General features: G+C 45.0%; 1 protein-coding gene across 27 annotated transcripts in view; it reads left to right on the top strand.

Moving 5' to 3' along the window:
- The window catches only part of cnc (NFE2 like bZIP transcription factor cap-n-collar), a 649,104-nt gene that overhangs the window by 600,201 nt on the left and 34,922 nt on the right, over window positions 1-13,981 (top strand). For 16 of the 27 annotated variants that reach the window (XM_069316304.1, XM_069316302.1, XM_069316308.1 and 13 more), the window contains 3 exons: window positions 7,143-7,455; window positions 10,984-11,111; window positions 13,851-13,925. In XM_069316304.1, coding sequence (XP_069172405.1) covers window positions 7,143-7,455; window positions 10,984-11,111; window positions 13,851-13,925 — 516 coding nt within the window. The remainder of the gene's footprint in view (window positions 1-7,142; window positions 7,456-10,983; window positions 11,112-13,850; window positions 13,926-13,981) is intronic. The other 11 variants (XM_069316309.1, XM_069316305.1, XM_069316312.1 and 8 more) reach the window with 1 other exon arrangement.

Raw genomic sequence — 13,981 nt, forward strand, 5'->3', positions numbered from 1 at the left:
CTCCCCTCCACACTACCCTCTGCTAATCTCCCCTCCACACTACCCTCTGCTAATCTCCCCTCCACACTACCCTCTGCTAATCTCCCCTCCACACTACCCTCTGCTAATCTCCCCTCCACACTACCCTCTGCTAATCTCCCCTCCACACTACCCTCTGCTAATCTCCCCTCCACACTACCCTCTGCTAATCTCCCCTCCACACTACCCTCTGCTAATCTCCCCTCCACACTACCCTCTGCTAATCTCCCCTCCACACTACCCTCTGCTAATCTCCCCTCCACACTACCCTCTGCTAATCTCCCCTCCACACTACCCTCTGCTAATCTCCCCTCCACACTACCCTCTGCTAATCTCCCCTCCACACTACCCTCTGCTAATCTCCCCTCCACACCACCCTCTGCTAATCTCCCCTCCACACCACCCTCTGCTAATCTCCCCTCCACACTACCCTCTGCTAATCTCCCCTTCACACTACCCTCTGCTAATCTTCCCTCCACACTACCCTCTGCTAATCTCCCCTCCACACCACCCTCTGCTAATCTTCCCTCCACACCACCACCATTCTTGTTATCTACCTGTTGTTGTTTCCTGGGACAAACGCTCCCACGGCCCGGTCTCTGACCAGGCCTCCTGGTTAGTAGTCTGGTCAACCAGGCTGTTGGACGCAGCTGCTCGCAGTCTGACGATATAACTCTCAGCCTTTGTGATCAGGTGTCCCTCGGAGGTGTTTATCAAGTAGTGTCTTAAGCACCGTGACAGGTCGGCTAGTTATGCCCCTTATGTGTAACGCGAGACGTGAAAGATCTTGGGCCCCTTGGTGTCGATAGAATTCAGCGTACCTATTGCCCCTCTCCTTTACAACTTTTCTCCTTTTTGCACTTCCTGCCATGTCCCCTCCATCCTTGGTTTCACGAGGAGTCATTTCCGTGTGAGATTTGGAAGCTGATCCGAAAACTTAGATGTTTTATTGAGAGGAATTTGGACAGTAAAACACTTGTGCATGTTCTCCAGGGGCCAGATTCACGAAGCAGTTTCGCAGGCACTTACGGACGTGTACATCTTTCCTCAATCTTTGACAGCTTTGGTAACATTTATTAAACAGTTTACAGGCATGAAAACTTGCCAATCAACTGTTGTTATTGTTATAAACAGCCTCCTGTTGCTTCGGAGCTCATTAACTGTTTAATAATTGTAAACAAAGCCGCCAAAGATTGAGAAAAGATGTACAGGTTCGTAAGTGCCTGCGAAACTGCTTCGTGAATCTGGCCTCAGGTCAGCAACCCTCTCTGATAATCTCCCCTCTACACTAATCTCTCCTCATTCTCCTCTCTCCTGCACTACTCTACAGGTGTAGAGGGTAGAAGAACACGAGCCTTATGACCCGTCTATACACCATAAGTACTCTCTATGACACAGATAAATCTAAGGACTCTCTATGATAGACATAAAGCCCTACTTTACTTGTTTCTACTGGAACACCATGTAACCATCCAGGTCATACTCCAAGTGTATAGGAACGAACAGCAGAAGAACGATAGGGAATCGCGCCATTCTGTCTATGGTTTAAACCCGGGTCTTCTCCCTTGTGGGAGCCAGTGTACGAGGATGCTAACCATAATACCTCGGTATTACGAGGCCACTTACGAGATCTTTACGTGTTTACGTGGCCAAATACTACACCTGTACGTGTCTCCTCGCCCATGACGGCTTCATCTGTTATTATTAAACAGTTTACAATCTTGGAAACATGACGGCTCATGTTTATTATTGGTATAAACATCCTCGTAGGGCTCTGGAGTTTGTAAACTGTTAAACAATGTAAACTGAGGCGCTATGATTGAAGAAAGATGTACTGGTTCCGTAAGTGGATGAGTGAATTAATTATTATAAACTCTAGAACGGTCTAGAACGAGCGGGAAGATCCTGTCTGTCACAGTTAATCAACCACTATGACAAAATCATAGAAGCTATTACTACTACTACCCCTCAAGACGAGCCAGATTGCAGAGCTCGTAGACAATAAATGGAGAATAAAGCTGCCTTACTGGGCCACATAGTTGACGATTGACGTAACTTTCACACACTGAAGGCAGCCACACACCGCTTTATTAACGATAGAATACCTTAATACATTGTATCAACAATTGCGCTTCTAAAACAAAATACTAAATATATACATATTAAAATCTACATAATATTCACTTTTATATCACTGTTCACATAAATTGCAATATTTACATATTCGCTTTATCGAATGGTGAAGTTATAGAATTTCTTATCTTAATGTCATCTTAATGACTCTACTCCTATGTTCATTGTTACAATATTATACATAGTAAATACACATGAAAATAAAAGCTTTATATTGTCCATAATAATTATAAATTAATATAAGTTTTGTTATCACCAATGTTGTAATGTACAAATTGTACATTATTACAATAATGATATAGATATATAATAGTGCAGAAAATAATTGCCATTGGGGTTTGATTAAAGACCTGTGCTCTCTCTCTCTCTATCTCTCTCTCTCTCTCTCTCTCTCTCTCTCTCTCTCTCTCTCTCTCTCACTCTCTCACTCTCTCACTCTCTCACTCTCTCACTCTCTCACTCTCTCTCTCTCTCTCTCTCTCACTCTCTCACTCTCACTCTCTCACTCTCTCACTCTCTCACTCTCTCACTCTCTCTCTCTCTCTCTCTCTCTCTCTCTCTCTCTCTCTCTCTCTCTCTCTCTCTCTCTCTCTCTCTCTCTCTTTCTCTTTCTCTCTCTCTTTCTCTCACTCTCTCACACTCTCTCACACTCTCTCATTCTCTCACTCTCTCACTCTCTCTCTCTCTCTCTCTCTCTCTCTCTCTCTCTCTCTCTCTCTCTCTCTCTCTCTCTCTCTCTCTCTCTCTCTCTCTCTCTCTCTCTCTCTCACACACACACACACATGCATTAGGGGATGATGTGGTGGAGGCTGACTCCATACACAGTTTCAAGTGTAGATATGACAGAGCCCGATAGGCTCAGGAATCTGTACACCTGTTGATTGACGGTTGAGAGGCGGGACCAAAGAGCCAGAGCTCAACCCCCGCAAACACAACTAGGTGAGTACAACTAGGTGAGTACACACACACACACACACATACATACACACACACACACACACACACACACACACACACACACACACACACACACACACACACACACACACACACACACACACACACACCCCTGTCATCCCTTTGAATGCACCTCAATTTTAACGTTATTGGCCACAGCGTCAGAACCTTAGTGCTTTAGTGAAATTAAAAGCATCGGTCTCCATAAGTCAGGCGGGTTGGTTACTTTCACACGCTTCTGATTAAGCAAAACCACTCATAATTGACGTTTGTTAAATTGTGAGACCGGGTTGTGACCGGGTTGTGAGACCGGGGCGTCGATCCGGACCAACCGGGTTGTAGGGGATATATGTGCCTGCGGGCCGCTCCCAGCAACAGCCTGGTGCACCTAGTTACAACAAGTCAAACCTGGACCCCAGGCCGGGCTTGGCGAGTAGAAGAACTCTGAGAACACGGTACAGGTATGCTCCAGGCATGTGTGTGTGGTGTCAAACATGACAAGTGAGAGGCGCTGTGGGTGGCTAACGATGTTGCTACTGCTGCTGATGCTGTAATGGCGTCATTACCTTAAATTGTCTTGAATTGCTGAGAGGGCCAGTTGTGTGGCGTCCCCAGCCTTGAGTCACCAACCACCGCTGGACCCACTCACCTGTTGTGGCCAGCACTCGCGTTCCTAAGCCCCGCGTGTATGTCTGGCCTGACAGCTGAAGCAACCAGTTAGCTTTGAATTCAAGTGAGGATCGGCTGCCAGGGATGACACGCTAGGAACTGTTGGTGTAAGTGGGTGTTTTAATGGGATTTGTCGTTGAACTCGCATTCTGACGACCCAACCACTTGGACTTACGGTAGAACGATGGATTCGCTTCTTACTGGGTCAACGTTCGATCCCCGTTGGTCCAGTTGGTTGGGTACAGTTCCCTCACTCCGTCCTCATATTCCTTTCAAGTGCTATACAGTCACACTGGCTTGCAGCTTTCACGTCATAATTCCCTTCACATCCTGGCGATAATATACTGACTCTTGCGAGTCTACGTGAGGAAAACATGGTATACAGTATAAGGAGAGAACGTACGCCAAACCCTCCTCTCGGCTAATACGTCGTATTTTGACCGTATCCACCAATTCATTAAAAATGTGATGTACATTTAGCTAAAATAAAGCACTGTGAGCGTTTTGTGTGTGTTGGCCTCCATTGGTTGGGTGGGTTGGTTGGGTGCGTACGTTTCTCGATAGGGACTTACCTCTTATCTTTTGTTGGTTCCGAGAATCAATGTCCCCACAGCCAGGTCTCTGACCAGGCCTCCTGGTTGGTGGCCTGGTCAACCAGACTGTTACACGCCGCAGCTCGCAGTCTGACGGACGAATCACAACTCGGTTGATCAGCTATTCTTTGGAGGTGATTATGTAGTTATCCATTCGAACTGTTCTTTTCTAGTTCTCTTTCTAGCGAGGACGGTCAGTTATTCCCCCTTATGAGGGAGCCGGTCGGCCGAGCGGACAGCACACTTGAACTTGAGCCTGTGGTCCTGGGTTCGATCCCAGGCGCCGGCGAGAAACAATGGGCAGAGTTTCTTTCACCCTATGCCCCTGTTACCTAGCAGTAAAATAGGTACCTGGGTGTTAGTCAGCTGTCACGGGCTGCTTCCTAGGGATGGAGGCCTGGTCGAGGACCGGGTCGCGGGGACACTAAAGCCCCGAAATCTTCTCAAGATAACTCAAGATGATCAGAGGGAGAGTGTTGAAGAACCTTAGACCTTTGATGTTGATAGAATTGTCTCTACTTTTCAACGGGGTTATTTTTTCGACATGCCATGTATTTATTATCGGAATGGCATCGTGAGAGAAAATGGTGGGATCCCCTGGAGGTGCTGCCCGTCCTCCTAAGGTTCCCCAAGGTCAAGAAAGTGTCGTATTAAAGTGCCCTTGTCCTAACCTGCCAGAGGACCCAAAACAGAAAACAGGACAGTGTGTCAATTTCGTGAGCCGAATGCCATTTTTCTAGTACGACTATTTTTGGCCTTATGTAGAGTATACGTCAAAATGTTCTATAGGGAAGACAGGAGGGTGTTCACACACAGAGATCACACTAACGTGATGCATCAAATGAACAAATCCACAAGGGCCGTGACGAGGATTCGAACCTGCGTCCGGGAGCATCCCAGACACTGCCTTAATCGACTGAGCTACGACAGGGTAAAAGGGTTGAAACCGAAGTTCTACTGAACTTACTGGATCCCGTAGCCTCTCCGATCCAGTAAGTTCAGTAGAACTTCGGTTTCAACCCTTTCACCCTGTCGTAGCTCAGTCGATTAAGGCAGTGTCTGGGATGCTCCCGGACGCAGGTTCGAATCCTCGTCACGGCCCTTGTGGATTTGTTCAGGAGGGTGTTGGTACACACAGTGGCAGTGTTTCTGCAGGTGGGAGCCCCGGGTGTTGGCACAGAGTGTTGTAAAGTGTAGGAGGCGCTGCAAGAACTGTGGGTGTTGCATAACCTGTCATCCAAAAATGATGTAACAATAGCGTCTGGTCGTACGTACAAAAATGAACTGTTGCACCCAAAGAGAGAGTTCACCTTTTGTGCAAATAATTTTATAGAGGGCGCGAGAAAAATGACAACAACCATACCTAAATTTTCCTAGGCCTAGCATCGCATAGTTATGTGATAAATTTGACCCCAAGATGGCTTTTTGTTTAGGCCTTTGATAGCTTATACAGGCCTAGAACAGGTGGTGTAGTTACTCTTCCACTTTCTACTTTTTTTTTTAGTATTCCAGTAGTTTAAAACGAACTTTTTGGGGAGGGGACAAGAATATATTTTTTTTTACGTTCGTGCAATTTCTACTATAAGTACTATCATTTCTGGAGTAGAGGTTGATGGGTGAGTGGGCGGAGGGGGAGCGACCATCTAGGGTCGTTAATGGCTCATTGCAACACAAATTGGTTTGCAATTCAGTGTCGCCAGAGTAGAAATTAGACATTTGTCAGGATCGATGAGGCGGAGAGACCTTCCCACGTCCACTGCTCGGATACCAGGCGTTACCCGCCTCTGAAGGACCACATTTTTATTTCCACAATAGTGTGTGTGTGTGTGTGTGTGTGTGTGTGTGTGTGTGTGTGTGTGTGTGTGTGTGTGTGTGTGTGTGTGTGTGTGTGTGTGGCAGGTGGGAGAACTGAGAATCACTAAGAACTCTTAGTTCTTAGTGTGGTAGAAGAAGCAAAGACGATTATTGGTGTGGTGATTACAGTACTGTGTTCGCCAGGGGTGAGCCTAGTCGGCAATGGGGTTCGAATCCTGGTCGGGCCCAAAGTTCTTAGGGATTAATCGCTTGCTCGTTCTTGCAGTCTTGGTATCACTGTAATATTCAGTTAAGGTTGACAATCCTATATAAAACGACTGTACACTTGGTCCGTAGAGTCGCACCTACAACAGTTTGTATAAATATGTTTTTGTATTAAAGATTCTGACTAGTAAAAATGACTTATCAGTCTTCTTTACTAGGAAATGTTAATAATACTTGTTTGTAAATTAATTATAATATTTGTGAGTTAAAAAATATTTATATATAAGGTTTCCTTTTAGAGGGTGTGTGAGGTTTACTGACAGAGGAGATACAACTATTTTTTAATGTGGAAGGTACACATTATACGTCATGTGAGCACAAGTTATTATTGTTTTGTCGTGTGTGTGTGTGTGTGGGTGTGTGTGTGGGTGGGTGTGTGTGGGTGGGTGTGTGTGGGTGTGTGTGTGGGTGTGTGTGTGTGTACTCTCCTAGTTGTGCTTGCGGGGATTGAGCCGCGGCTCTTTGGTCCCGCCTCTTAACTGTCAATCTACTGGTGTAAAGGTTCCTGTAGCTCCTATTGGAGTTCGTGTGTGTGTGTGTGTGTGTGTGTGTGTGTGTGCATTTACGATTCCATCAGTTGGATAAGTAAGGTAAGGTAAGGATAGGTAAGGTAAGGATAAGTAAGGATAGGTAAGTGTGTGTGATGATCCTTGTTTGATAACTTTTAACCCGTCTATGTTTCTGGTGTTCCAGGGTCGGCTGGGCAGTCTGGTTCGGAGCGGGGAAATGGAACGGTGGCAGGAGGTGGTGCAGTACCTAGGTCTGCCCAACCCCCACCACACCCAGGCTCCCCACACGCCCATGGCCGCCCACAGTGCCTCGCCCACTCACTCACATGGGCACGGCACGCCCCTCCACCACCCACATGCCCTGTACCCCACCCACGACTCCTCCCCGGCCACCCCCGCCGCTCCTGTGCCCAGGGGGGTGCTCATCAACAACGCTACTCTGCCGCCGCCGATGTCCGATCCCATGTCTCACAACATCACCTACACCAACAGTATGGGTGAGTCTTTAACCTCTTGTTGTGTATTGTCTCATTCTTCAGTGTCTAACCCTCATAACTTGTTGTTTATTAACACATTTAGGTACTCATTTGTGCAGCTATCTTAGACTATGTGAAGGGGAGTACAGTGTGTCACAAGCACTCTCACCATCAGTGTAAACCAGTCTTGGTATCTCTCTCTCCATAGTTCACACCTTTTCTTCCACGCCCGTCACCATCTCTCACCTTCGTCAGCCACACGCGCCCATCACCCCTCCACAGCACCCACCACCACCCCACAGCACTCATCACCACCCCACAGTACTTGTCTCAGACCAGCGCTGGAGTAAAGGATTTGGGAATAATGATGTCCGACGACCTAACGTTTAAGGAGAATAACCAAGCAAATATTGCTTCAGCCAGAAAAATGATAAGATGGATTACGAGAACTTTCAAGTCCAGGGATCCCATCACAATGGTTGTACTCTTCAAGTCACTTGTGTTGTTCCGTCTTGAATACTGCTCAGTACTCACTTTCCCCTTCAGAGCAGGAGAGATTGCTGAAATAGAGGGAATACAAAAGAACATATATGGCATACATAGCCGCGATAAAGCACCTAAATTATTGGGATCATTTCAAAGCTCTCCAAATGTACTTACTAGAAAGAAGACGAGAGAGATATCAAATAATATACACGTGGAAAATACTGGAGGGCCAGGTCCCTAATCTACACAGTAAAATAACAACATACTGGAGTGAACGATATGGAAGAAAATGCAGAAAAGAACCAGTGAAGAGCAGAGGTGCCATAGGTGCCATCAGAGAACACTGGATAAACATCAGAGGTCCACGGTTGTTCAACGTCCTCCCAGCGACTATAAGAAATATTGCAGGAACAACCGTGGACATCTTCAAGAAAAAACTAGATTTTCTAAAAAAAAGAAAAATGCCGGACCAACCGGGCTGTGGTAGGTATGTGGGCCTGCGGGCCGCTCCAAGCAACAGCCTGGTGGACCAAACTCTCACAAGTCAAACCTGACCTCGGGCCGGGCTTGGGTAGTAGAAGAACTCCCAGAACCCCATCAACCAGGTATCTCTCTTGTAGTGTGGTGAGGTCAAGTCTTCAGGTGGATGGGCCACCATCATCACGGTGTTTTAAAGGCGCCCTTGTTGTATTGGGTGGGCATAGTGGGCGGGGGTGGGGGCAGGGGGAGGGTGAGGGTGGGCCAAGGGGGTGAGGGGTGGGCCAAGAGAGGGTGGGTGGGAGAAGAGAGGGTTGGGGTGGACATTTAGGGAGTAGTGGAAGGTTGACAGCAGTGTGCATTTATCCCCTTATCTTCACTTTCCCCCACACCGTCCCTCACCTCCCCCATCATCATCATCATCATCATCATCATCATCATCATCATCATCATCATCATTATCATCATCCACCTCCTCCACTTCCACGTATTTCTTACAATGTTTTAAACCAAGGTTCAAACACGAGGGCCGTCTGCAATGTCTGCAATTGATTGCAATTCATCAGCAGTTACGACGACCACGTCACGACGTAGGCAAGGGGGGGGGGGGGGGTAATCTAGACCGAAGGATACAGCAAGACTGGACAGACCGTCGCAAAATGAGACAGGATTAAATGTTGTATTCAAGGTTGACAGTCAGATTTAAACACGGGGTTGTGGTGTGGGGGATGGGTGGTGGAGGGCTTAGTCTTGCGACGATAGTGGCTGTAATGATGGTGGTAGTGGTGGTGGTGGTGACAGATGGTGGTGGTAAGGGAGGGTGGTAGTGGTGACGGGTGGTTGGTGGACGCTGCTCTCACTCCGCCGCCAACCAACATGCTCATATATTTCACCTTTATGTTTCTCTAGTCTGGAGTTTGGGAAAATTTCCCCCGATGGTGCGGTCAACGATATTGTTATGGGGTACGTGCAGCCATCCCGCCCTGGACCGTGGCGGTGCTGGCTCTCTTCCTCTCTCTCTCACTCACTCCTTGTTTACTGCACCCCTGGCATTGTCAACCTCACTGTGTTAATCATAGATACTTACTATTATATCATTCCCGCCATTGGTATTGCTATCATCGGCGATTATAGGCAAGAAGAGTGTTACCGTTATTACCATTTGTAAGGGTACCTCTTATGAATGGTCACAGGTAACGTTACTCCACAGTAACGTAACTCTCACTCCGCCGCTCTTCTTACTAGCACTCACCCACAAGTAACGTTGTCACGCCCATCCTTCCACAATATAATAATAATAATAATAATAATAATAATAATAATAATAATAATCTGGCAGTCCTGTTGGCTGCATTTCATCGATGTATCTATGTTTAAATAACTCATTTCACAGTAGACACAGTAGCCACCACATACCACATGGTCTGCGACTCATCTCATAGCACCACATGGTCTGCGTCTCACCTCATAACACCACAGCAACATACGTCTCAAACTTCTTCTCTTCACTATTTTGTATCTCCTCTAGCAGTTTTTTTTTAGGATTAAAATACACCGAAAATGTTATGTAATAACCAGCACTTGTCAGTAAATAAGTTAGGTCTGTCCAATTTAATGAAATGTAATATATATAAGTATAATATATATAAGACACAGTGAACTCAGAATTATGTGTTACATCTGTGAGGAAATATTAAATGGGATTGAACTCGCGTATCTGAACTCTTCAGGCACACGCACTACCAGTCGAGCCATCTTCTTCTTGAGGTTATCTTGAGATGATTTCGGGGCTTTAGTGTCCCGGCGGCCCGGTCCTCGACCAGGCCTCCACCCCCAGGAAGCAGCCCGTGACAGCTGACTAACTCCCAGGTACCTATTTACTGCTAGGTAACAGGGGCATTCAGGGTGAAAGAAACTTTGCCCATTTGTTTCTGCCTCGTGCGGGAATCGAACCCGCGCCACAGAATTACGAGTCCTGCGCGCTATCCACCAGGCTACGAGGCCCCCGTATGGGCTATAAAAAATAGTATGTTAACCTGAAGTACAACTTACATGGTGTGTGCTCTGAGGAGTTCAGAGGGACGCGAGTTCGAGCCCAAGCGTACGTCTGCACTATTTTCTCGTAAGACTGCACGACGATTGTGCATGAGGACATTGACACATGTTGACCAATCCACACACTAGAAAATGAAGGGACGACGACGTTTCGGTCTGTCCTGGACCATTCTCAAGTCGATTGTATTCTCAAGACAATCGACTTGAGAATGGTCCAGGACGGACCGAAACGTCGTCGTCCCTTCATTTTCTAGTGTGTGGATTGGTCAACATACTTCAGCCACGTTATTGTGACTCTTCGCCTGCACATTGACTCATGGTTTGTGTGTATCAGGACACAAACCATGGTTTGTGTGTCCTGATACACATGGTTTGTGTATCAGGACATTAACACATGGTTTGTGTGTATAAGGACAGTGACACATGGTTTGTGTGTATCAGGACATTAATACATGGTTTGTGTGGATGAGGACATTAACCCATGGTTTGTGTGTATAAGAACATTAACCCATTGTTTGTGTGTTCACACAGGAGCATCGAGCCACCTGGTGACAAGCAGCATGAACCTGACCAACAGCTCCGAGCTGGCCGGCAGCGACCACAACCAGTACAAGATGGAGACCAGTACCTCTCTACCCTCCGAGATGATGTATTACCAGGTATACAACCTCACTCCCCCGCTTGTTCCACTACCTTTACCTAATCCATTTGTTCAGTTTCAGAATGTCTACTTTCATATTTGAGGAAATCTTGAGCCCCTTCACATGTCTCTCTGCTCTTCAGTAAACACAATTCAAACGTGTATTTGTCCGGAGATTATGTCGCCATCTGAAATTTGTGGGTAAAATTGGGAGTTACTGTTAGGCATTATGACAATTGTCAGAGATACAAAATGTGCATGGATGAAAATAGGATTATATAATTATATATATATATATATATATATATATATATATATATATATATATATATATATATATACATATATATATATATATATATATATATATATATATATATATATATATATATATATATATATATATATATTGTGGACGGTAAAGGAAAACAACAAATGGGCAAAAAAATAATAAAAAATCTGTGGGGGCTTCATATGGGAGACCGCTCATTAGTAGGTAAACCATGATTCTGTGTATATGATACATAAAATGCTGATATATTATGCATCAGACACAGAACGTCACCATGGGAAGTTTATATATGTATTTATTTCACTGTAGTCAACACCTACGGGATCTCTTCATCGATAACATCAGCTGACCGACTGTACAAATCATCAACATATAATTTTCTGTTTTTTTTTTCAACCATTTATTGTTTAATGTAAAAGAGGATAGTTATTAGCAGAAAGCGCTAAGTTAATTTGGCTATATAGAATATTGAAGGGATATGAGGGCAGGATAGGAGCTGGGTTATGAGGGCAGGATAGGAGCTGGGTTATGAGGGCAGGATAGGAGCTGGGTTATGAGGGCAGGATAGGAGCTGGGATATGAGGGCAGGATAGATGCTCGGATATGAGGGCAGGATAGGAGCTGGGTTATGAGGGCAGGATAGGAGCTGGGTTATGAGGGCAGAATGGGAGCTGGGTTATGAGGGCAGGATGGGAGCTGGGATATGAGGGCAGGATAGGAGCTGGGATATGAGGGCAGGATAGGAGCTGGGATATGAGGGCAGGATAGGAGCTGGGATATGAGGGCAGGATAGGAGCTGGGATATGAGGGCAGGATAGGAGCTGGGATATGAGGGCAGGATAGGAGCTGGGATATGAGGGCAGGATAGGAGCTGGGATATGAGGGCAGGATAGGAGCTGGGATATGAGGGCAGGATAGGAGCTGGGATATGAGGGCAGGATAGGAGCTGGGATATGAGGGCAGGATAGGAGCTGGGATATGAGGGCAGGATAGGAGCTGGGATATGAGGGCAGGATAGGAGCTGGGATATGAGGGCAGGATAGGAGCTGGGATATGAGGGCAGGATAGGAGCTGGGATATGAGGGCAGGATAGGAGCTGGGATATGAGGGCAGGATAGGAGCTGGGATATGAGGGCAGGATAGGAGCTGGGACATTAGGACAGGACAAGAGTGGGGATATGTGGGCAGGATGTGAGTTGAGATATGATGGCAGGATGGGAGCTGGGATATGAAGACAGGATAGGAGCTGGGATATGAAGGCAGGATAGGAGCTGTGATATGAAATAGGAGACAAGGAATGTTGTCCAACCACTTTTCAAACAAATGAAACAGACAGTACAGAAGTTAGCACAAGAGTGAAAGGTATCGGCTACTGCATGGGGAATTAAGGGACTGATACCCCATAACAGCTGCAGTTGCTTCATGGGAAAGTTGATGGATTGAAAGATATCAGTGGTTACTGCTGCTGCTCTGAAAGACATTATTTTGATTACTGGAAATTGTTATACATTTATTCTTAAATGATCAGAACTTCTGAAACGTTCAGTATGTAAAAGTATGTTTAAACTTTCTACTGATAGTTAAAACTTGTACAAAAGAAGATTACAGTTTATTTTTTTTATAGTTATGAATATATTTAATAGAAAATAAATACTCTAAAAGGGATGAGATACTGCAGGCTGTCTTCAAACTTGTGCATCAGTTCTGTACAAAATATCATAAAAATTATTCTACATATTATTATTTACATTCTGGGTAAAAAAATAATTTACAGTTATACTTTTACTCAGGTAATACTGTTCAAAATGTACATGTTAATAGACATAATACAGTACTGTACATTTAAATATATTTATGGTTAAATTAAAATACTGTACATAGGATACATATAAATCATATAAACATATGAATAACAATAAATATAAATTAACATACAAATATTTATAAATGTATTGATGTTTACATTCTTGGTGAACTTTTTGTTATATTTCTCAAGAATGTTACCAATATTTCCAGTCAAAATATCTCATTTGAGAGTGGTTGTACCCCACTTCTTGGTGTATATACACTTTAAGTTTGATTTAGTCCTCAACTATGTCCTGGACTAAATTATACTTGCTGGTTTGTCAGTAAGCAACTGCAGTTGGTAGGCCTTAAACTCAACACCAAACCTTATATCACTGTTTCTACATCAAGTAACAGGTACTCTGGTACATAGCTTACATATATATATATTTTCACGGGCATATTCCTAGTAATATTTGTATCCAAACCTGAGCTGCATGAATAGAAATGTCACTGTTCATAGTTGAAATTCTTTCTTCTCACTTGAAGGCTTAATATACATTTTCTGCACAAGACGCAATGAATAAAGAAAACATGATCTGTGACCGTACATAGGTGACGATTTAGTGATGATCTGTATCGCTGGAAAGGAACATTAGCATGTAATGTTTAATGTTTCAGAGAAGCTGTGCAGAAGATTTGCAAGTTAATGAATCTATGGAGAGGCTCATGTCTGATGTTCTGGTGGCAGCAGAGGTATTACACTCGCAACATAATGGCAGGAGTTGTGGACGAGAGAGAGAGGGAGAGGG

This window comes from Procambarus clarkii, chromosome 83, assembly GCF_040958095.1.
Source record: "Procambarus clarkii isolate CNS0578487 chromosome 83, FALCON_Pclarkii_2.0, whole genome shotgun sequence".
Classification (NCBI taxonomy): domain Eukaryota; kingdom Metazoa; phylum Arthropoda; class Malacostraca; order Decapoda; family Cambaridae; genus Procambarus; species Procambarus clarkii.